Source organism: Channa argus, chromosome 3 (assembly GCF_033026475.1).
Source record: "Channa argus isolate prfri chromosome 3, Channa argus male v1.0, whole genome shotgun sequence".
NCBI lineage: Eukaryota > Metazoa > Chordata > Actinopteri > Anabantiformes > Channidae > Channa > Channa argus.
In genome coordinates, this window is record NC_090199.1 from 27,832,301 (window position 1) to 27,858,032 (window position 25,732).

The 25,732-nt window shown below is 38.7% G+C and overlaps 1 protein-coding gene across 6 annotated transcripts in view; it reads right to left on the reverse strand.

Annotated features, from left to right (window-relative positions):
• Positions 1-2,185: 2,185 nt before the first annotated feature.
• The window catches only part of sorcs1 (sortilin-related VPS10 domain containing receptor 1), a 169,342-nt gene continuing 145,795 nt past the window's right edge, over positions 2,186-25,732 (reverse strand). For 2 of the 6 annotated variants that reach the window (XM_067499043.1, XM_067499042.1), the window contains 11 exons: positions 22,945-23,058; positions 21,755-21,926; positions 20,268-20,454; positions 19,267-19,400; positions 18,223-18,346; positions 16,579-16,691; positions 13,181-13,315; positions 10,492-10,591; positions 9,964-10,069; positions 8,942-9,099; positions 2,187-6,192 (listed from right to left, as the gene is read on the reverse strand). In XM_067499043.1, the coding sequence (XP_067355144.1) occupies positions 6,131-6,192; positions 8,942-9,099; positions 9,964-10,069; positions 10,492-10,591; positions 13,181-13,315; positions 16,579-16,691; positions 18,223-18,346; positions 19,267-19,400; positions 20,268-20,454; positions 21,755-21,926; positions 22,945-23,058 (1,405 nt within the window). In that variant the 3' untranslated portion in view covers positions 2,187-6,130. Of the gene's footprint in view, positions 6,193-8,555; positions 8,603-8,941; positions 9,100-9,963; positions 10,070-10,223; positions 10,324-10,491; positions 10,592-13,180; positions 13,316-16,578; positions 16,692-18,222; positions 18,347-19,266; positions 19,401-20,267; positions 20,455-21,754; positions 21,927-22,944; positions 23,059-25,732 lie in introns of those variants that run through there. The other 4 variants (XM_067499044.1, XR_010913932.1, XR_010913933.1 and 1 more) reach the window with 4 other exon arrangements.

The window sequence follows — 25,732 nt, forward strand, 5'->3', positions numbered from 1 at the left end:
CTCACACCACACACTCACATTCACACGGGTTACCAATTAACCTAGTTACCAGTTAACCTAACATGCATGTTAGGTTAACATGCAAGCACCACGCAAACACAGGAACAACATGCAAACTCCACACAGCCTGCCGATGATTTGAACTGGGGACATTCAAGTTGTGAGGCAGCAGCGCTAACCACTCCACACTGTGCTGCCCCCTGCTGGAACAATGACACTTAGCTAAAACCTATCAGTTCTAGAGTAAAGTTTCCCTCAAAGTTTCCCTCTGTTATTAACAGTTAATACATCCATGTAGCTTGTTTGTAGCAGATAAAATATGTTTCTCAATTTGGCTAAAATGCAGTAACATTGGACATTTTGACATTGTCGGGCAAATGACTGAGCAAGGTATTTGGAAACTATTGGAATTTAATCGCTATAGTTAATCTGTAGTTAATCGCTGGACCTCAACTCACTCATTCAAGTCTACAATCCTTCCCGTCCGCTGCGGTCTGCCAACGAACGACGTCTGGTGGTCCCAGCACCGCACAGAAGACACTAAGCAAAACTTTTTAGCGCAATGATCCCACAATGGTTGGTGCGCACTCAACAAACTCACTCCCAACATTCAAAAAACTGCTGAAAACAGAATCTTCCTATGCACTTAAATCTATATAAAACTTTTGGAAACTTCCTTTCTGCTCTTTCTCGCACTTGCATCTCGTGAAATGTAAAAACTTTTCTGATAGGACTTTGCTTTGATGTTTTTTTCCTTGACTTAGATTTTCGCTGCTTTGTAACTCACTTGTAAGTCGCTTTGGATAAAAGCGTCTAAATGTAAATGTAAATGTAGTTCATCTGGGCGCTATTTAGTGGCCACCTGGTATTGGTGAGCTGCCAATACCAGAGGTGAAGCTAAAGTAAATGATGAGCAGTTTCAGTGGTTTGTTTGCTGTTGTGAATAAATACTTGCTACACTGTGAAGGATTGACCGTGAATCCTAACACTATCAGGTTAAAAAAAAAGACGTGGTGCATCTTCCATGAGTTTGCAGATGTTTCACCATACATCATTTTACTATGTTTTGTTGTAGATTTATTTGAAAATGGAAATAATGCCATTTTTACCAATGAGTCTACACATAACGTATAATATCTCACTTAAACCATGTACAAAATACAAATAAAAGAAATGTAAAATGTACATAAATATTAAGCGTCACTTTATTTAATATTTTGTAGAATATTTTGAAGAAGCCCCTTCAGCAGCAGTTGCAGCATTGGTTCTCCCTGGGTACTGTCTCTAGAAGCTCACAAGGTCACAATTGGATTATGATGTTCTATGGCATTGAATTTTAAGTGTCTATTAACTGTCATCTTCAGATCTGTTTCCACCCTGAGAAAACCAAACTCTGCTCACTCTTGTTATACCAAGATACTTATTTTTACAAGATACTTTCATGATTTAACGAGATATTTTATAGATTATTGCAATAAACAACAGTTTATTTTTATTACGAGATGGTTTCCTGTTATTATGAGAAACAACTTTATTCTGTTGTTAACGTCATAATAACATATAGCCCGGCTGCTGTCCTACACTGCTTGTCACCACACATACCAAGTCAACAAAATCTGACCTGAATGCATTCACAAAATGTAGGCCTAAGAAACACACTGATATCTGATATCTGTTCTTTAGTAATCACGGTGCAACCTGTAGATTTAATTAAATAAAGCAAACCTAGCATAATTAAAGTGTCTTAATAAAGTATTTTTGTTTTAAATATTCTTTTGTATAAAACACATTTTGCATATGTACAGTATATTGCTTGGGGCAGTACACAAACTTGCCATACGGGCTAAATGAATACATGCAAGAGTAAAACATGCTAATTAGACTGTAATTATTTTTTTTACTGTGTATAATGAATTGCAGACAGAACATATTCTAAACCACTTCACCTGTGCCAATTTAGTTCAGGTCTCTAAAGCTAAGTTGACATGGAAATGCAACATACCAGCACCTGAAAACCAAATGTCAAATGACAAATTACAGCGATGCATTTATTTGTTCTCTCTTCAGTTTTGGGTACTTAGATCTGTTTGTAAAGATGGTTGCATTTGTTTTTTTTGTTGTTTGTTTACTTAGTGACACTGTGGAAATACATGTAAAAGCATGTGCAGGAAAAATAACAACTCATACTTGATTTATTTCCTTTATAAGTTGATTATTTTTGCAAATACTGTACACAGTACTTCTTTATAAATATTGTAAGAAATTGGGAACACAATTAACAGACTTCTTTCCATTTAATAAATATGATTGTAAATGCATAAAACAATTACACACAGCACAGTTGAGGTCAAACAAAAACACTAACACTTTACTGTCTGTTCTTATACAAAAACTGTACAGTAGTAAAACTCTTTTTTTAATCTTTATTAATATTTCTCTACAAAAATAATAATCTTGCTAATTCTGCGGGGATGAGAAGATAGAGGGGGAGAGTGTAGCTTAAAAGCCAGTCTGCAACTTCATCGTGTTTCCCACAGCCCTGGGTGCTGTCACATGACAGCTCATCTTTAGCCCGAGGCCAGATATCCCTCTTGTTAGCAGGACTTCCTGTCTGTCCAATCTGTCCTTCTCCCAGTGAAACTCCAAAGCAGAAGGTGCTCTTTTTATGACAGACCTCCTGATCTTTTCTAGCCAGGGTCACTTCATGTTCCCTGGGGTTGGGATTAGCGCTCTGTTGTTTTTGACCATGGGTCTGTGCTGCAGTCACAGGCTACTGTACTGTATGTCTCTATCAATCAGAGGCGGGCAGAGAGAGGTGGGAATTCATTTTCGGAGTCCAAATCATTAACTAAGCCTCCCAGGAAACAAGTTTGCTTCATTACTTTGCAAAGCTTGAAAAGAAATTTCCTTTGGTGTTGGGAATTTATGGTGCTGATTCACAAAAATCCAGCATGTTAAATCACCCTTACAGTACCACTGAATCGCACAAGATAAATCACCTCATAGCTGAGTGCAAATTCTGTCCTGCAACAAACACACAGCTACAATGGGAATGAAGATGGAAGCTGAATCATCAAAATCATTTCAGCGTGCAGCTGGGAAATAGAAACATGTTCCTTTAATATGATTTATGACAGGTGTTCTAAAAAAAATCGAATTGCTACAACAGATCATAGTTAAGTCCTTACGTAAATTTCACTCTTTAAGAGCAACACACAGGGCTAAAAGGGCAGCCAGAAACTCACCATGGATTTGTACTTGTGCAAACTGGGAGCAACAACTAGACGGTCTGAAGACCATAGTAAAACTGAATCATGTATATTTGTTAGAAGTAGCTAAAAAGCTGATCATCATGGGCGTTGGATTCCCAGTTCTTTAATAATCCACTAGGACTTAGTTATGAACAACGAAGCAAGAAACACATTAGGACATGTTGGCAAAATGAACTCCTTTGTTGTGGTACAGTGTAGTGACTACAGCAGGTAATGAATGTCCACACAAACTCCTAAAAGTGCTACTTAATGACAACTGGATTTGCTTAAGGTCTTGCTTCTCATTTGAAAAGGTTCTTCAGCCCTGATCCACTGGTTGGCAGTTCCAGGTGTTTACCCTCATGGTGAAGTCATGAAGTCTTTGACATCTTGAGGGTCATTGAAGGCGCTTATTCCAATCACGCAAGTGTAGTCTAGGAAGGGATCATAAGTGACCTTCGTTAAGGGAGGGTCGTCAAACATTGACCTCAACAATCCTCAAGGTGTAAACAACCCTAGAGCTGGAATACCTCCCAACCAGTCAGTCATGATTGAAGATGCTTTTCCACATAATGACAGACTTAATGTCTCTAAGAACCTCAAGCCAGTCTAGTTACCATTGAGTAGCACCGTTCGGAAAACCATGACCTGGATCTCTGGGAATCTCCACAGACATTTGCCCATTGAGTGAACACGCCTTTGTATTTATACAGTATGCCACCAACCTATTTCACTGAGCTGATGTGCATCAACGCTCCAGAAAAACAGCAGTGTTATTCAATTCACGGTTAAATCCCACCTTGCATCCCACCTTGTGTCTTTACATAATGGTGGACTTCTAATAACTATGACTTAACTATGACTATATGAATAAATCAATAACCTGGATAAAAATTTTCTCAAATGTCATTCCCAACGCTGCCTTTGTAAATAGTTCCCCAGTAGGTATAATCAGATTCTCATCAGATATCAGAAGTATTTTGTTTTCTATCAGATCAAATCACTCTCCGGGAAGTTCACTCCCATTTATAAGTAAGGTTACAATTGAAAAAGTGTTCAACTTTTGACCCCTTTCTATTGTTTTATCATTGCGTCCCATTGAAAATGAATTGTGTTTAATTTCTTACTCGACACAAAATTCCATTGGTCATTTGATACATGCTTTTATCCAGTGCATCGTAATTGGGACATGCACATGAGCAACATGGGATTCAAGGACACATGTGGACCTGTGGTTTGGAGGAGGTGGAATTTGAACTGTTGGCCCTGCAGTTGGTGGAAAACGTGCTCTACCACCTGACTCCCAGCTGCCCCCACAGTTTTGCAGGTTAAACAAAGCAATGCTACACAAAGCAGCTGGTGTGTGTTGCATGTCAGAATGTAATCATTGCTCTTCCATATGGTCCACTTACATTCTCAGCTCTTTGAATGCGTGGTCCAGTGCAAGTGGTCCATCTACTGTTGCAAGGTCTGCACAGCTAGGACTGAACGTGTAGAAAATATCCACACTCCCTCTGTATTTCCACACGGTTAAAAAATAAAAATAAAAAATTGAAAGGCATCAATCTGACATTTACATCTGTCAGATTTTGTACATAAAGTACCACAGAGCTTTTCTCTGAAAAATCTAACCAGCTGTATAGCTTTGTAGCATCTGCGCTCTAGTTCTCCTGCTCCTACAGGATGTGCAGTATAATGAGCTGGATCGAAGATGGCTGCTGCTCGAGAGTGGGTGAGGACATTAGCCTAAATGTGTCACCAGCCCCAGCCGGTCTTGAGCTTGAGCTTGACTGACCACATTAAGGATTCAAGAAATCACCCTCTTCTTATTCTGTCCCGTAGAATGCTCCTAATGTATCACATCTCCAAAAAGCACATCTCCATCTCTCTTAACCTCTCTCTCTCTCGTTCTCACTGCCATGGTCTTTGGATTCTGCCACGGCCGTATCTCATTCCAAGTGTCACCATAAATATTTGCCTTTTTAAAAATGTACTGTGCCTCCAGGGATGCTGGCTGTAATCAGGGACTTAGAAATACTTTTTTCTTAGTGGGATGGTACTCGTGTCATCCCTTCCTTTCTTAGCATATTCCTCAAAAGCTCTGGTAATATTTGGGTATCACTTGCAATCAGAAGGTGGATTCTAGCACCTTAGCAATCAAGTGGTCTCATATTCTGAAGCACAAAACATTTTACAAACTGGTATGTATCATAAATAGTGTCAGAAGCATTTAATTATGCCAAAGTTTCAATTAATCCCCCAAAGCAAACCCTGCACTGTTGTTAATAAATGAAAATAAGAAAAGAAAAACATTTCAGTAGAAAATGTATATTGTGCCATAAATCAGCTTTCCAAGAGACAATGGACCAAAAGCTTCGAAGTACCCTATTCATATTTTACAGCATTTCTGTTTAGTATGACATTTGTTATTAAAATACACAAATTTCTAACATAGACATTCATGATTTACAAAATAAATGTGTAATTCACTTCAATAACATACTTTGTTAAAGTATATTCATATGAATAAATAATACACTACTGCTGTTAGCCTCATAGAACAGCAAACCAATCTCAAATATGTAAGCAAAACCAAAACATTGATGCTTTATTACGTTTTTTTTTCCCTCTCATGCTGGCGTTCTCTCTGGATTATGACTTTTAGAAATAAATTAAACTTTTTTTTAAAACGTCTTAATCTTTCTGATGTAATGTTCAAAGAAAAGGAAAAACCTGTACACAGTTTCTTCTGGTTTGAACAGAGCACAGTATGTGTCAGCAGGGTCCAACATGCACAGGTATAAAGCTTCAAACCATTGTGTTCCAAATGGTAAAAAAAATATCCATGACGCAGATGGAGTGGTAGTCCAGTCCAGAGTTCAGACGATGTATGTGGGGAGTTCTGTGGAGAATTTCACATGTACATGAGGTTTCATACATCCTAAAAGAAAAATACAAAAGAGAACAGTAAATCTACAAGAAAATTTAGATGATTGCATTTCAAATACACTAGCAAACATACTTTCATCTTTTCTTTAAATAATATCTTTATAAAACCATTTTGGGGGACATCTGAGGGCATGAATCCCTAATAAGATCTGTCCAACTGCCAGGACATAACATGTGACAAAATAGAACGTAGAATATAGAACTGATCGCTACCAGTTCACTGTGGTTTCGTGGCTATTGTACATCTTTTCAGGCAATGCCAACTAGGTGCAAGTTCTTGGTAGGTGCTATAGGGACAGTTTGTAATTAGTTCAACTTCCTAACCTTCCAAGAACCTGCTTTTCTCCAGGATAAAGTAGTGGCACATCATGGAAGACTACTGCTATTGATAATCTTATTATTTTTATTGTTATTTAGGGTTTGATACTACTCCTTAACAAAGTATTATGTCAACGTTAACCTCCATGACGGCACTAGTTGTAGCCAGAGGTTTATGTTGTCTGGTTGCTTGTCTCATTTTTGTGTAAACACTATCACAAGTAGCCTTGAGGGAATTTCTTCATATTTAAAACAAGCTTCAGGTTTGGTGGCCAAAGGTCAATGTCACCATGGCATCATGTCTTGTCCCATTCTTGTGAACGAGACACTGTAGGATTGCCTTGAGGTTAAATATCAGGATGAGGATGAACTTTTAGACTCACAGGTCAAACGTCAAGGTCACGGTGACCTTTGTGTCTGTCTAATAAATACAATCACAGGAACACCAAGGTGTTGATGCAAAGGTCAGGGTTACTGCAACCTCACGTCCTTTCGATTCTCGTGAATGAATCACAGGAACAACTTAATGTTGTATGTTAATGGTTCTTGGTTGTAGACCAGCAAACAGATGCCCCTCTGGATGCCCCTCTGGAACCAGTTTTCCAGATTTTTGTTTGTCAAAATGTGAAAATCTGGTTCGTAATCAGGAACTGGCTCTGAACCAGCCTTTAAACTGCTTCAGTGGAAAAGGGCTAATATTAATTTCAGACAATGTAAACCCAAAAAAGCTACTGATTAGTGCAGCATTCAAGCTTGTTTAACTTCAAAATAGTTTCTGCAACACTCATGCAAATTTTAGTTAGTAAAGACAATGAAAAATATTATGGATAAACAGAAGAAAATAGGAAATGAAAAGCAGATACTAAAGTGAGACAATGTACAGTTGCAAAACCAATGCAACCACATGTGAAAATTCCAACATGCTAAGGTAAATGTTAAAACATACTCTAAAATTAGCTAAGAAGAATTATCAAATCAGCAAAATGACAGGTACATAATATACATTTTAGCTAGCATACCCTACTGGCCTTATATCAGTTTCTATCAGGGTTGGCTGATATGTTGAAAAAATTTGATCAGAATTGTTTTTTTGAATGATGGGAAAAATGCCTACTCAAAAACTCTGTATTACCACTCGCCGCTCTGCTGTCACTTAAAAGGCAGCAGCGGCAACATTCCTCTAGAGTTATGCCAGTGATGTCAGCTGTCTTAGATTCCTCGGAGACGCTAAAAGACGGTAAAACACTGTCTCTATTGAAACCGTAGCATTAGCTACCTGCTAGCAACTGTGTGACGGTGCCCTGACGGAACATTGAGTGTGGGCCACCTGTGTTTTGAGAACATTTTAAGTCCAATATGCAATGATTATGGTTGGGCATTTTTATTATTGTTGCAGAGCTGCTCCGAATATTATTTTTAGATGTATGCAATATGTAACAGAGAAGTTTTTCTAGTAATATTTGTCCTTGTCAACATGGCACACATGGCCCTAGTTACTGGGGAACAGCATATCATTTAAATACATCTTTTAAACATCGTTTGTATTGAGTTTGTGTATACAGAGTTTTTTTTTTTTAATAAATTAAAAAAAGAGAGCGGAATTAAATATTTTCCAATATTGGTCAGTCCTAATATCTATACTTCCTAATGGAAATACATGTTATATTAGTTTATTTCAGTGACATATTATGAGAATATACAGACATGCAACAAATGAGAGGAATATCCTGAATAAGCTAAATAATACTGAGATGAGATGTAGAAATGTATGTCGTTTTATGAATAGTTTGATATGAAGATTTATTAATATGAAAATGATATAAATCATATGGCCTTAGTGACACATGCTGAAATGTATTCTGTGTAAACTTGAGATGTTTCAGGGGCTTTGGTGTAACATCACCATTCTAGCCCACTGTAAATTGTTGCCTTTCATTTGTCACATTTGTCACTATTCTCAGAAGATTAAAATGCAGCTCACAGAACAATGTGTTATTTGTACTGCTGAGGAGTAATTGTATTTTTTTTTCATCATACTCATTTAGTTTAGCTGTCATTCACCCCTTGCCCGGACCACTTAACTTCTGAGAAAAAAAAACACAAAGAAGCACACGATGAACCTCATAAAACAACAAGTGACAATAACGACATGTATGGAAGCAGATTAGGGCCACACAAATGTTTGCTTTCTGATTAGTTTCTTTTTTTTTTTGATTGATTTGAAACTTTAAACTCTGAATCTTGACATTAAAGATAAAATGTATTAAAGTCATAAATATGAGACAACTCTTAATTCTGAGGGGAATAGATCATTTAAAAGTTTTTATAGTGGCCCTAAAAGTCTTAGCTATGAAAAAAACAGTGGAGGAAAATGCATTTTAATGCAAACCACAGATGAGACTCAAGATGCAGTTAATATTTACCGCCGGGCCGTGAGTTAAACTCCGTGTCCAGAATCTCCAAAGAATGCACCAAGTCCTGCTGTGAGCTGGGCGTGGCTTCTGTTGGATTAGCTGGACTCATCATTTCTTGTTCTTTTTCGTTCTGCATCTGCGCATAGACGTTGAGGCCTGGGATCTTCCTTGAGAAAAGATTTACAGTGAGGCAAAGGAATAAAGGTAACAAAGACAGCAAAGGCACAGTTAGGGCATCTAACTAGAACGCATCATAACTTGTTTACCTAGTGGCTTTCTGCCTGTCAATCAACGGCTTTGCCCCTGTCAATCAACGGCTTTGTCCCTTCAAGGATCACCACGGCGGAACATGTTCCCCACACGTCGATTTGGCATGTTTTTACGCCGGATGCCCTTCCTGCCGCAACCCTCCCAACCCATTTTATCCAGGCTTGGGATCAGCACCAAGGTAGCCCTAAATAGCCGGGCAGGGCCACACCTGGTGTGGTGGGATTCGATCCTACGCCTCTTTGGATCCCAACCCAATCCTCTACCCATTGAGCCCCCAGGCCCCCCTGGTACTGATTTTCTATCTGTGCATTCAGACAAAAAGTCTTCAAATCTGAAGTTTCATTCTGTCTCTGCTTGTCTGCAAATTTTCATGACCCCTCGATGCCCTTTTCCTATGAAACTGCACCTTGGCGAGGAGACATAATTTAACATTTCAGAAAGGTCAACTGCCTACTTTCAAAGGGCTCAATATTGATAGCAGCTGAAGGCTGACTGACATTTCCATTGCAAAGAATGACCTGAGAATAGAATTTCCACAGCATCCCCCACAGATGTCTGTATGGGAAAGCCAATCCTCCACCGAGGAGCACTGGGTACGCCGGCAAAAATGTTTGACAGGCAGCTATCAACCTTCTGTGTAGCCTTGCAGGCAGCTTTTGTTTAGTGTGCTGTCAGGATGCTTCCGCATGCTTTATGCTTTCAACACCTAACACCTACAGTGTGACGACTATATAAGACATGACATTTCATGAGCACTTTACCTCTTGAATTTATAGATGACAAATACAGCCAAGCCCAAAACCACTACTGATAGCAGCATTAACATGGCAGAGCCACTGTGGTTCTCACTGGTGTCCACTAGCGGTGCTGCAAAGACAGGAAAGACAAGAGCCATATGACATAAACAACATAAAAAAATGCAACCTGTATTTTCACCCAGCTGAATCATGCAGTCAGCAGTGCACAGGAAAAATGACACCTATGTAAGTCATTTTAATACACAGTAGTATGGACTTCTTACTCTTTATCTTATAAGCCCCTTTAGGACAGTAGCAGCATCCCCATTAGGAAGAGGCACACATACTTGTAACGATGCTCACTCTCTGAATGTCTCTGTGTAGCTACATGGTGGGAGCCAATCAGACACAGGGTTTTGGTTATTAGTTGATGGGGGCAGCAAATATAAGAAAATATACCTGACTGTCCTCTGTGTCTGTCTACTGAAAGTCTATACATACTTTATTTTCTGTCCCACTTACTACAGGAAGTACCTCCTGAGCTTTGTTTACCTGCTGAGAGGTGTGCCGCATATACGGTGACTTGGACCCCCGGCCGCAGAGTGAACTGGACAAGGTTTTGATTCAAGGCGCTGAGCAAAACCTCAGAGAGCTGTTGGGACACAGATGAAGAATTATTTCAACATGATTTTATGTTTTACAAAACAAGCAACAGCTGGCGAGAAAGGCAGCAACCAAGATTATGGAGCGGCTTTGGTTTTGACTTGTCATTTATTACTTGTCATTCTGACATTTGAAAGCAAATTTGTTTGTAGGCCTGATCAATCTTTGTACGCATTCAGTCATTTTTTTTAATGTCAGACTGACAAATAATTGATTCCAAATATCACCTGCCCTTGACAGCATTTCTGAAAGTGCTCTGGTGTGAATGACTGTGGAGTCAGTATGCGAATGATTGCTGAGACTGTCAGTACTGAAAGTAGTTTTTTTTTTACTATTTTGTGAAAGGAGTAAAGTAACAATTTAAGGAATTTAGTTCCTCTACTTCTGTATCAGGAACCTTCTCTGGGGTAAAAGTTAATTATAATTTGTATTTCCCCAGTAGTGCCAATGCCCTGGGAGGGTTGAACACACTCTTCCCACTTCTGACATTTACTTCCTACTATCTTAATTTGTACTTGAAAGCTATAATCAACAGTCAGTTGCTTTATGTGCTAAATTGCTGGGTGGTATTTGACCTTTCAGTGAAATTCAACACTGCAGGCCCCACCCAGTTCGATAGAAGTGTGATGGTTCAGGAACTGGCACCAAAGACTTTGACGTGGTAGAACTACATCTTGGACCTCAAGATAGACTCTTGTTCATTCAGTAGAAACACATGTAGAGTTACTAAGTACAAAAAGAAAAGTAGTAGGTAGCAATGGACCAACAGTGAAATGGATATATGGTAATGGGATAAAAAGCAACCAATCATTACACATTTGGTCTTTGGGCTAATTTGCTTAATTTTCCACAGGCTTTATCCCTAATGTGGAAATGGAAAATCCCTATTTTCAAAAGAGACATTTGGCCTTTGTTTCCTTGTATTGTATGTCTGTGTTGATGTAAAGCAACACATAAAAAAAAAAAACCACATGTTAGCAGCTAAAATGCTCTGCTTTGTTTACACCTGCTCCTTGGTGTAGGTCAGTGGATTTTTAATGAAGACTGAAATGATAGCTAAAATACTTTTAAGTAATCTTTTGTTCTATGCGGTTAATGCCGTATTCTGTGGCTTAGGGTGAGACACTGCGAGTGACACCCTTTACGTTACCCAGTTATTCAATCCAATGTTATGTAAAAACATTGAGTAGCATTTATTTCAGGGCAGTCGAACTAACTTATTTCTAAGTGCCCCTGACCCAATAAAACCTCACTGCCTCAACCACTAACCCCATCTGAGCCTTCCTGTTTATGTAAGTCTTTGCGTGTAGGACCTTCCCACTGTGCTGCATAATGCATACAATGCAGCCTCATTTGATCTCTGCTTTCCAGACTGGCAACCCTCTGCACTGAGAACATCTACCTTTGATATAAATCAGGTAGATTACTTTGACCTGAAGCAAAACTATAGAAATCCGGAATCCAATTTCACTTACTCTCAATCCATTTCCTCACATGGATTCCTTCATTCACAAAATTATAAATCTCTACCCTAAGACTAAAAATTAAATGTCTCTCTGTAAGAAAGTGATTTTCCATTTTCATAAAACTGTTTCTCTAGTTTATCTGCACATGTACATAAAACAAAATTAAACAAAAACCCTTAATTTTTCTGCAGAGCTCTTTTTTTTTTTGCTCTGCAGAAGCTTCATTTATCTTATCTGCCTCATTTGCCAAATTAAGTGTGATATGAGTAATTTCTTTAGTCCTTCATCTCCCTTTATAATCTTAGTAGTTTAAATTTAGACTATGCTATGACTAATTACTTTTTCCCACTGTATACCAGGGTCAGTAAATCTATTATACATTCTAATAAGCCGAGTGTGCTCTGCACTTTTTAAGATGCCAACCTTGAATGAAGATTTATCACTGACTTGTAGGGGAGAGGATCTTTGCGGGTGATCAACCAGGTGCGTTTGAAGAGAGAGAAGATGCAAATCTAATTGATTTCCTTTACAGTTTCCTACCGTACACATGCCCCTGGATTTCTTCCCATGGGGATCGGACCCGGCATTATTATCAGTCATTGTCTAATATGTGAGGCTCAGAGCTAATTTGGTCCATCTTGATACGCAGATGATTTAATGAACTGATCAACCGCGACAACTTCTTTGTCTGGCTTTTCAGGCTCTTTCAAGACTCCGGCATCCCACCATCACCCCCACCACCCCTCAACACCCCACAGGATGTGACTTGAGGGACTTTCAGAGTCATTCCCCATGATAACTTGTTAATACTTGTCAAGCTTATTGATGAGTCTATTGCAGTGGTTCCTCAGGCATGTTCTAGAATTAGACCCATGGAAAAACCTGGAAACACTTCTGTAGATCGATACTGACATCTGCTGGAGGAAGGAGGAACATGAATTTGTTTTGCCAGGAAGCAATTACAGGACAAACTGTTGCTCAAAAAAAAAAAAAAAAGCCATGACTCATAAAGCTGAAAGAATATGTCAAAAAATGGGCTTTGTGTCAAGATGACAGGGTGAAATCAATCCACCTATACAAATAATGTACAGATGGAGCAGATGTTGTCTCACCTGATCTAAATGAGCAGAGTTCTTTACCGGTTTCCCCTCAGTTAACTGTTTGTCAGGCAGGAGAAAAAACTCTGCTGTGGTGGGTAAACCTGGTAGGACGGTGACCAAAAGCTGATCCTCTCTCACGCCTGTTGCCTGTGGTGGGTGGGGGGGACAAAAAGAAAGAACAGTTACCGGCTGGGCTGGACATGCAAGCTCAAAACTTCCCTGGTTCTGACTGAAATGTTTTCATAGCACCATGTTTTAAAAACTGTCAAGTACCATCAGATGACACTAAATACTTGGTCAAATTCAGAATTATTTAGACAGAATTTGAAGTTTTAGTTTGTTTGTTAAAGAAACGGTTGAGCATTTTGGGCAATATGTTTTCTCCTTTTAGTCTTGTTCACAGTTTTTTTCGTTTTTCTTTGTCCTTCTTTGTCCTTTCAGCTTATCCTGTGAGTTCAGGGTCACCACAGAGCATCATTTATCCCCATGTTAGTTTGGCACATTAACAGAAAAAAAACTGACTGGCTGGTCTAAAGCTCACTGACTAACAGCTTACATTGTTAGAAACATAGAAACACTGAAAAACCTAAATTAGCTATATCACACACGCAGATTGTTTCTTGGCTGGGAGCAGTTGGCAAAAAAAACCCAGAAGCTACAGGGTGCACATTTCCCAAAATGACTATCGTTTTATTTAAATTATTATTATTATTCCTCCAAGTATTTTATAGGAGTGCCAAATTTCAGATTATATTGGTTCTATAGTTGGATTGCTTAACTAGGCTAGATAGCCCAGGGGTGCCAGAATTGGTGCCTGAATTAGGTTTGTGTTATCCCTGGTGAAAAGTCCTGTTCTTTTGTTCGTGATACCTTCTTTTTTTGAATACAGACTTTTATATAAAAATTTACTGTCGTGTGGCTGCAGAAAAGCACAAATAAATATTAGCAAAGTCGTCTTTGCCAAAAACTGTTGATATGATACTGCATCTTGTCTAACAGGTACCTTTACAGCCTCTTATAGTGTTTTGCTTAGAATTTGTCGAGAGGAATAATGTGTTTTTTTTCCCAAGAAGCCATGAATTAATTAGTCTATTAAATAGTATGCTATACACACACACATATATATGAATTATATACATGTATATAATTGTTTATTTTTTATGTTTTTACCTTAGTTCTAAGAATGAAATACATTACATATTGCTGTTCTTGTCAGGTACTTGCTTATTGCTAAGTGATCTAATTATTTGATAGCACACCACGCTGCAACCAGGCCAGCTGTGAGATTTGCTGAATCAACATCTAATCCACACACAATATTTACGCGTATATGGAAAAAATTATTCTCGTGATGTTAAGTTAAAAAAGAACCACATTTTTTGTGTGAAAGAATAAAAACTAGTGAGTCCTACTTACCTGTTCTTTTAAATTAATCTAATTATTATTACATAAATCTAATATTCACTGCCTGTCCTACGTCCACTCTCACTTCCTTTTACAAGAAGTTCCTCATAACTAGTTGACTTAGTTTCTGTTTGTCCATTACCGTGCCTAAACACACTATTTAGTGGCTCCGTCCTCCCTGGCTGATCAAGTGCAAATGAAAGCAGCAGTGTGTAGTGAGTGAGTAAGGAGAGGAAATGTTAGCCCAACACATTAATTATCTTAGTGATTATTTAGATAAACCCACTAACGCCCACCCCCTAAATCAAAACCTTAAGCCATTTTGAATGGCTACTGAGCCATTATTTAAAAAAAAATTTGCACAAGTAAGAGTTAGTAAGAGAAGACAAAGTCAGGTGCGCTGATTGCACTGTCCACACACATCCTCCTATTACCAAATAAGGCGACATCGGTTCACTGTCAATCTGTGCTCCTCCTCAACTTTGAACCTCTAGACAAAAAAATGGTCGTCACAATTCACAATTCACAATTCAATTACTTGCTATTGCATCTTCTCCAGATAGGAAACCTCTTCTTCCTCTGCATGTGTTCGGATTTCCATCAAATGTAGCCAAAAAAAGATATGTGGGTAATCCATTCTAACCTTGTAGCAAGCACAGGTAAACAGACCACGTACATCACAAGACTGTGCCCATTTCCAGCAATTAACATGGCGTAACCTAACTTCACATTCTCTATCAACACCACACGCTCCACAAAACTGTGTGGCTGAAGCTCTGTGGTATAGTAACATCATTTATAGCAGATAGAGTTGACAGGAGACATCTAGGAAAGATAAAACTAAGCTTTTAGGATAGAAAAGATTTTTAGGATTTAGGAAAACAGATGAATTTATCATCATCAACTGCTCGGCAAAATCACTGCTAGTGTACCAGAAAATGCTTACAACTCATTTAGGTTTGCCTGCCATTATATAGTAATATAATAAATAGTGAGCAATATTAGTATTTGTACTACATTATCGGTAACATTGTGAAAAAAAAAGTGTTGCTCCCTGGTTCGAGTGGCATTTTGTGTGGCAGTGGACCAGGATATCACAAAACGTTAAACCTAAGCTCATTAACAATAATAACAGAATCACGTAGCTGCATCATTATGGATTTTGGGGCATATAAGATGACAGAAATAGACAACAAATAGACAGCATGCAATGTCCTCAGTTGTTTTAATGAATTTGGCCAGATCCTCTGGCTTTTCGGCCCAACTTTTGCATAGATTTTTCTGCAGTGAAGGCTGTGAGTGTGAATGATTGAAGCTATCATGTCAGATTTTCATCTGATAGCTTTTATTTATTTATTTTTTATTTATTTTTCGTGTCCTGCCTTCCAGGCTGGTGAGGTTGTCATGAAGAAATGATGTCAGTAACAAATAACAAAACAGACATGTTCACTGAAGATTGAAGAGTCGGGTGTATTTCTGGCATCAATTTAGATTTTGCAGGATGAAAAAGAAGAAAAAAAAAAGGTGTGAAAATATGATGCAAGGAGCAGATCGCTTCCTCCAAGGAATCAGGACGTTCCTGGAATGATGTAAAAGATGCCGAGATAATGAGGCAAAATCTGTTCCCGATATGATCTGTGTGGATTTGAATTATGTTTTACACTTGACAGGTCACAAAACATTAAACTCCAAGCCTCCCTTCAGGTCAGTTCCGAACACACATTAGGCTCATATTGACATTTATTCTTCTGTACACTTCAACATCCAAAACCTTGCTACTGTATGTCCCTGAACTCACAGACTGTGTGCAAGACACTGCAATCAGCATGCTCTTGAACTATATTTTTCCCCCTCTTCGCCCTCTTGTCTTGTCATTTATCATCATAAAAGTCAGATTCATGTCTCAAAGCCTTGGGAAGGTTGCTTTCCGCTCATACACTGGCAGAGGTCCAGTCAGGCGTCAAGATTAAACACCATGGTTTCTGTGAGACCTGAGAGAACTTTACCTGGATCAGAGAGTTCTTGATGACCCGGCTCACATCCAGCCTCCATTCTGCAACATCTGGATTGTGGTCGTCCAGGTTGGAAGAAAAGGCGAGCAGATGAGAACGGAAATATTCTGCAGGGAGGAAAATAAAGTGTGAGATCTACCACTAAATGCAGCTGATCTAAAGCAGTAACAGTCACCTTATATTCCGTCCCAGAAATCTACTTTGTAAAAAAGGACTGAGTAGTAGTTTTAAACAAAATTGCTGAATTTGCCCCTGATGGCATTTATACACACAGAACGTGCTTCACTCTTGTTTAACTATTCAAGTTGTTCCATGCGGAAGAGTCAGACTTATTTAACAGGAGTAGCAGCATCACAGAGATATTTGCTTCTAAAAAAGAATTTCAACAGTTTCAGCTTGCTTGATTAATAAGTTTTGCAGCCTACTATTTATTGTACTGCGATAATGACAATGATGTGCAGAGCTTGGCAATGTGTCGCAGATGGTAGAAGAGAATAGTGGAGCAGGCAGAGGGAGGGCTGCACTCAGAAGAGTGGACTGATTAGAGTATTACACTATGACTAGGGTAATTTGCATATCACAGCTTTAAAGGAGAGGTTCACAATTTGTCTGTCTTTAAACATCAGTTGGGTGCTAATATAAATACTGGGTTTGAAAGAGGTTTTTCAAGCTGTAAGCCGTTACTCCTGTGAAGATTCCTTTCCTCCAGTCCTTACACTGGTAGTGATCTGGGTCTTTCTAGTATAAAATTCCCTTTTTTGTGTTTCTCAGATAGTTTCCCTGTCAAGTTGCTGAAACCCGCTGAGGATTTTGGGGGATGCACTGGCTTTCTAATGTAAATAGGACGGTGCTTCAACAAACAACAATAGTGATAAGAATGTTGAATAATAGTAATTTAACCACAGTAGGTTAAAGTTTCTACACAAAATCAATATATAATCTATGATTTACTTCTACAGTTGACAGGATACAATTTAGTTTAGTTAACTAGATTAAGACAAGATGCTTTGCACCAGATTCGTAGTTGTAGTTACATTGCCATATTCCTGGATGCTGTTTTTTTTTTTTTTGTCCTTTTGGCTTATACTGTGAGTTCAGGGTCACCACATTGGTTCATTGTCTGCATGTTGATTTGGCAGTTTTTTTACACCGGATGCCCTTCCTGACGCAACCCTTCAGGGTCTTGCCGGGAGACACTTCGACATATAGCCGGGACCGGGGATTGAACCACGGGCCCTGTGGTCAGCCACTGCCACTGAGCTACTGATATAGGTGTACTTTGCTAATGAACTTACTAATCAAGCAGAAATCTTTGCTAGTCTATGATTGGTCAGTGGGATGAGCCTCACTTAAAGTGCTCTTAGAAGTGAAATATTTCTGCAGTACTGTACCATATGCTTCCACTCTCACACTACAAAAGCTTATTTTAAATATATAATCTAAAATATATTCTATCTGGCATTTTTTGTAGCATTTGGATAGCTGTTATTTAGATATAGGAATTGCAACTGAGTTGAATTAATCTGTAATAATGATGTTTATTTGTATCTTATAAGGTAAAGTGATACTCTGACAATTGTCAGTGTGTTAACAGAGCTGCAGCATCCCAGTGGAGATGGAGTCAGACAGTGGGCTCACCGTGGACGGCGATGCTTTTTCTGTCCTGCAGAATAGTATTCCCTGCAGACACCTGCACAGTTACTGTATTGATGCCTTCCCGGGAGAATGTGCATGCTACACTTCCTTCCAGGGTGATTACTGGCTGGTGGGGGAGAGAGAGAGAGGGAGAGAGAGAGAGAGAGAGAGAGTGTCAGAGTCAGTGGCTTCCAGAGAGGTTTCCTTATCAATGGCTGGTTAACATCTCACACTGCTGTTATTTACACTACAGAGGTGTCAGCGTTCTAAAAGACACACACACACACACACACACACACACACACACACACACACACACACACACACACACACACAGCACTTTGGAACAATCTGTTCTGTGTGTGTGTTTGTGTATCTGTGCGCACAGTAGTGTGGCCCCGCTGAGAGTTCCCTGTGTGACACCGGTAGCTCCTTGCTGTCATTACTCACGTCTCCATTTGTTCTTCAAATAACTATAAAATGCTAATACTGCTGCGGTTTATTACCAGCTGACATAACTGGCTGTCCTTGTGGAAGGCCCCTGTTGGTGCTGAACAAACACATTTACACAGCTACAATTATGGAGACAGATAAGGGGGAGTGGAGCATTTCCACAGACAGAGCTTCTGGCATACACTGCTTTCTGTTGGTCCAGATCGATGAAAGACGGGGTTTTTTTTGTGTGTGTCTTGCACAAAAGAAATTCTGCTTACTTCTGCTTACAGCAAAAGTTTTAAAGGCAGATGTTTTAATTTTGGACCCATAACACTGCTTTTGTGACCCTTCACCTGGGTGAGATTGATCAATTCCAACTTGCAGCTTCACACCTTAGATGGCTCCCATTTGTCCGCTTTGAAATGTTTTATTATCAAAGCTGATTAATAAAGCCACACTTTTTGTAACCTGGGTGAACAAAAAATATCTCAGCAAAATAACGATTCTCACATTTTGGTGCAGAAGACTCAGCAACCTACTTAAATGCAGATGTGCATAGGTGTAACAGAAGTAAGAGCTCGGAGAGAAGTGGGAAAGGGTACAGTACAGTACCTCAGTGTTATTTCCGATCCACCAGATGTAGGTGACCGTTCCCACTTGGCTGGGCCAGAGCACAGCAGTCAGGTTCACTTCCTTACTCCTCACCGCCACAAAGGGAGCTGAGAGATGGATATACTCCAGCTGACCTACTCAGGCACATATATACATCACAGAGTGAACTCAATGTACTGAAGCAGAATGTGTAAAAAAAAGGAGAGAAATAAAAACTTTATTGTTTCAAATGACAAAAAAATAAGGCGTTCTATGGGGGGGGTGGGGGCAGTGAGTTTGTTCAGATTTCTCTCCAGTGCTAGCTGCCATCTGTGTGTTATTTTTCATCCATGGCACTCCTGAGCCTGTGGTGTGTCTATTTGTATGGCTGGCACATAGGATTGACAGATTGGCGTGAGCTGTGGTGCTCCCTGATCAATAAGTCAGCTCCGTTGCATCTGTCACTCCCTGAATACACCGGGGGTGGTCAGCCCTGTTACATGTGAGGCTCGCGTGGGCTTGAGTGGCTGTGAGGCATAAGCTGACTTGAGTTGAAGTGTGATGGGATTTGTTCTAACTCACTTGTTTGCGTGGTTATGGGAGGGGGCGGGGGCGAGGAGATAAAGTAGACAACGTGCTGCGCGCTCGTGTACGAGCTGACAGCCGCATGTACACTCAGTGTGATAAAAAGTGGAAAGCAGAGGGACCAAGTAAGCACAGACATGGAGGAAGCTTTACAGTGTAGATGCAAAACACAATGATTTCTACATAACAGAATTGGAAAAGAACAACATTTCAGAGAACTCAACAACTGTGAGATTACAGGGCAGGTAGGGAAGGATAAAACTGCTGCTTTCTGATTGGACAGAATAACTGTGAACAGTTGTGTCCAATCAGGAGCGAGTAGTGTTGTGTTCTTCTGTAATCTGAAATGTCATTGTGTTTTGGGGAAATATTCTGTTTTGCATCTACAGGCCACTGTGTTTGTAGACACAGATCTTAGAACTTCAGCAGTATCTCACATGTTACGTGCAGGTAGAGCACAGCAGTCTCCGAGCCGAGACTGTTCTCCCCTGTGGCAGTGACCCTGTAGATTCCCACGTCTTTATAGATGTGTTTGATTCCGTCTTCAATGGAGCTCACGTTGGAATAGGTCTGTGCACGGCCATCTCCGAAGTCCAGCGTGATGCTCGTCCTCGCCCCGTCACCCTGTGCAGAGAAAGACGTTCAGGAAATCACAATTACATTTACATTTACATTTAGTCATTTAGCTTTTATCCAAAGCGACTTACAAGTGAGGTACAAAGCAGCAAAAATCTAAGTCAAGGAGAAAACATCAAAGCAAAGTCCTATCAGAAAAGTGTTCACAGTTCAAGAGATGCAAGAGCAGAAATTTTTTTATTTTTTTTAAGAGATTTAAGTGCATAGGAAGATGCGGAAGAGTTCTGTTTTCAGCAGTTTCTTTTTAATATTTTTTGAATATTACAGAGAAAGATAATGTGAAGACATTACTTCATAGCTAAAGCCTAACACTTTCAAAGCAAAGAGTGTTGTCAACTCATACAGTAGATGTGTCCACCAATAGAGTCCTGCACAGGTTTGGGGGCCACCAGTGTAGGACTCTGCATCCACGATGTTTAAGTTAAACAAAGGTTTTTTTGGTCAAAAATTACAAAGAACTTTATTTTCTATAATTTTTGTTTAACCTGGTCAAATCAACTAAGCTGGAAAAAACAGATGATTGAAAACAGATTTACATTATCAATGAAACAACATTTTTAGTTTATCAGTAATGTTTTATAGCCTTTTGCCAATTTTATTGACCCTTTCGTCATATATTGCAAAACCGTGTGGGCTGCAATTTAAATTTACATTGTGTTACTTAAGCTATAGCTATAATATACTAACCTGTTGCCAATTAACCTCATTAACTGCAAGATGTTCCACCAGTTGGTTTGTTTTTAGCAATACTCATTAATTCCAGTCTTTGTTGCCACTGTCACTATCTGTAATTGTTTGTTGCCTTGTTGCAACTTAAAAAACAACAACAAATAACAAACAAACATGTTGCTGGCATCTAACTGAAAATTTGCAAATTTATTTTAAATGTATCCATGTACTTTTTGCAATCACAAACAGGTTTCAAATGATTTGCATAACATCACACACTAGGGTTATGGTTACTAAGGGGGAATTATCTTAGGGGTTAATTGCTCTACACATAGCACAATTTTTAGATCATTCTCATCTAAGCTTTTGTGTCACATTAAAACATTTATGTCCTTGTGAACATAAAGGGCACTAGTGGGGCTTTGGACAAAAATCTGTCTTAAATCTTAATAGTAAATACTGTAATTACTCTATTTTTGTATATGTTTGTAAGCCAACAGACAAAATGCAAGCTAAGTGTATAATACGACCAGAGCTGAGCATTACTGCTTTTTGTCTCCATAGAGACACTACTGTGTCAGTCCATGAGGCTTTTTGAGGAATACAGGAAACATCTTACCTCCTCCAGAAAAACAAGGAAAGTGACATTGGTGCCTAATGTAGCTGTCAGCGTGCCCTCACTGGTGACCAGGTGGAGACCTTTCGGGGCTTGAAGGGGACACTGCTGCTTTCTGGCTGTGTACTCCACACTGACTCCAGCCGAACAGTTATTAGAGACCACTTTCCTGTAGCTGAAGGTGGAAAACCCAAAAAGATTACAGATGTATATATGTGACACATAAAAAAGCAACAATGCATTCAAATATCTACCTGAAGACAAAATAAGGATTCAGCCTTTCAAATTGATCTCATGAAGTGGATTTCAAAAGTTGCAGCTTTTTGCACAAAATTCCTGCCACTTAACAGGAAGCCCTGTCCCAAGAATCACAAAATGGGGGCAGGTGTTACATGGTAGCCAGACACAGCACCATAATGGCAGATGTCAGGGAATCGTAAAAAGCTGTTTCCAGATAATTCTACAAAGTGATTTATGGAAGTGTGTCCCTATTGGCCAACTTCCCTGTCAACTCACATCAACTGTCATCCAGCTCCTCCAGAAACTTGCAGAACTTGCAGGAACTTTTTTTCAATTACCACAACTAATCTGCAAATGGGACCTACACTCTGTAATGGCCTTGAAGTCCTGACCAGAGGTGTCGGTCAGAGCTTGCTTACATACAAAAAAATGTCTGTGAAATCCTAGACTTACTGGTTATGATGGTCATCAAATAAGTCCCCAAAGTCAGGTCTATATCCTCACAATTTGGGAGGGGCCGGAGGATTTTGATAAACTAAAAAATTAAATTCCAGTGACAAAAACTGATGAATTTGAATTAACATTTGCAAATTAACATTTGCACAAATATTCTAATACATAGAAACACGAGAGCAGTGAGATAAAGACAAATGCATGACGTTCCGTGATAAAAGCATACATCAGCATATTTAAACAACTCTTGTGCTTAAATTACAGATATAAATTATTTGTTTGTACCTTGTAATACTGAAATTATACAAATGTTTTTGTGCCAAATCAATTGAGGCATAACTAATAGGAAGAAAACGCAAAAATCCCAAAGGTTAATCAGTGCTTGAAGGAGCAACTTTGGAAAAAGACCAGGGCTTGAGCCCCCAGCGCCCTCCCTTCTTCACATGCCTGGTGACTACTGACACTGTGTATTGTTGCTGCTTTTGCCGTGTCCTGTTTACCCTGTGCTGTTGAGGAAACTCATTCCTGTGGTACAACTCCTGGACATCGATGACGGATGGAACCAAAAGGCTGGGGTGCACCTGCCGTCAGTTCGTCTCTCATAGCCATAATCACTGTGGTTGTCCAAAAAAAAAACAAATAATAATAATAAACAGGCAAACTAGTTCAGTGCACACATTCTTTTTTATTATTACAAGAGGACAAATCTGGATACACTGACCTGAAAATACCTCCATTGTATTTAAGACATTTTTGAAGTTAAAAGTTTTTTGGAGTCACTTTTGTATTGACTACACAGTAGCTATACAGAGACTGCTCTGTACCACTGGAGATGCTTCTTTAAATGCAGCCCATGAGTTGTTTGTCCTACAAATTAGAAAGCAGAGCAGCGCCGTGTCCCCAAAATGATAGGGACAAATTGTCCCAATTAGTGGGACATGCACACAGATGCAAAAGTGTTGTGATTGTTAATGAAAGCTATTAGGCTTGGTGATTTATAGTTTTGATGGTGCTTATTCCAAGAGTGGATTCACTCAAGAGACCCACAGATTTGGAACCAAAGCAAAGGGGGAAAAAAAGCAACCTTAATATTGCTAATAACTCAAAGAAAGCGGGTTGAAAAATGATTTCTGTAGCTGCAGCTGTGATAAAAAGTGTCAGAAGCAGCTGCGAATTACTCACAAAGTATCTATATAAATTATATATCCCCTCTGAAGGTTTGAACATGAATTTATGATCGATTTATTTTGGCTTTTCTTTACTTCGATCGACAGAAAAAAAAAAAGCCTCCTCACGTCAAAGTCAAAACAGATTCTCTAAAGTATTCTCGATGAATTAAATATGTAAGACACCAAATGACTGATTGCTCTCACTGATATTATGCATGCCCTGACTTTTTAACAAATTTACATCAATCCACACAAATAAGCTTAAGCCCAACTCTCACCTACCTCCTAACTTCTACTTCAACAGTATTTTTAAAACCAACCAGCCTCAAAACAGTGCTTTAAAGGTTTGTCAGAAAGTGAGGAGTATCCTGTAAAGATCCCCATGGTGTAAAACTCAAACTGCCACTTACAACTGTAGCCACACACGCGCACACACACACACACACACACACACAGGTACATGTTTGACTGGTTTTCATTTAACAGCAGCAGCCAGCGAGAGAATCTGCCAGTGCTGCTCTGCAATTATAATCTGGAGGAGGTTTTCCATGACGGTGAGCTCTTATCTTTTAATCCCTTGCTTAAACCCAGTTTCCTTGAAGCCTGGCAAATGCATTTCTACAATTGATAAAAGCTAAGCGCTAGTGGTAAATGAGTAAGAAATACCATGGTTAAAACTTAGCTTCAGTCATTTGTTGATCACACTTTTGTTATGTGCCCACCAAATGATGATCCACAGTGTGGACATCAGCTGTTGAGTTTCTGATCACTCTAACTTTTTAAAAACTAAATAATTTATGTGACTTGTCTATTTTCCTCTTACAGCCTAAAGATATTTACACTTTATTCACTTAACTTTTGATTCTCTAAATCCTGATGGATGTTGTGTCCCTGTACTGTAACTATGCTGTACTGACTGTAATTCTAATGCATTTTACTGTGTACTATTAGAATGTAGTAATTGGGAAAACCTGGGTTTACTTATGATTATCGCCCTGAACTGAAAATGGAAATCAAATTAGTACAATTTCAAACGGATTCTAATGGATTTTGATGCAGAAACTTTTTCTAAACTCTCGTTTTACCAAACTCAGCCTTTCAGGTATTAATCATTATCCTTTCCTTTCTTTATTTTTCGACTTTTAAGAGCAGCTGTAACAAGGCAACACAATTTCCCCATGGGATCAATAAAGTTCTCTTAATCTTGAATGTTGAATTTTCAGATGACAATAAGTAAGAAAGCTGCAAAACTTACTGATAAAGCAAAAATTGTTAAACTTCTCTTATGGTTGCAAGAGAAAACAAGATCACTGGAAATCTTTATTATCAATATAAAGTAACATTGTGGCATTTAAATTTTTTTTCTATGTTTTTACCTACCTTGTTGTTTAACTATTAAGTGTTCCCCTTTCTCAGTATTTAAAAAGTTGATTTTGGTCATATTCAATAATGTAACAATTGTCTCCTTTCTTCAACAATGTAATTCATGAATTTTCAGTATATTTCACCTAATACAGAAGAGAACATTTTACAACAAATCATATTATTTACTGTAATTCTCACAATTTGGTAAAACGCTTCACGTACTTTTTTGGGAAACATTTAATTTAAAAGCATATTTTTTAATGCTTTTACTTATAAAATATGCTTTACTGGTAATTTTGCTTAGGATTTATTAAGACTGAGATGCCAGCTGCAATATGCACATAAACAGGTCAGAATAAATGGGGGAAAAATCATGTGTGTGTTTTTTGTTTTTATAAAAGTATAAGTGGCTTCATTATAAACGCATGAAAAACAAATCAAATGTAAGTTTTTACAGTACGTTAAAACTACCAGGTGATGTTATTAAAGGAAAACAGTTTACTTGAAATTTAATATCACTTTCTTAGAGACAGGTGTATAAATTATTTCAATTAAAATTGTTTTATGCAATCCTGCCCACAATCATGTTTTTGTTTTGTGGGGAGGAACCAAGCAATGATTAATCTATTCCTTTATATATGACCACAAACAATTAAACTGGATGATAAACACATTGAAAATATGACTAATGCATCCAATATTATTACATTGAAAATATTATTTTGACGTAAAAAACAAAAGAAAATCAAAAATA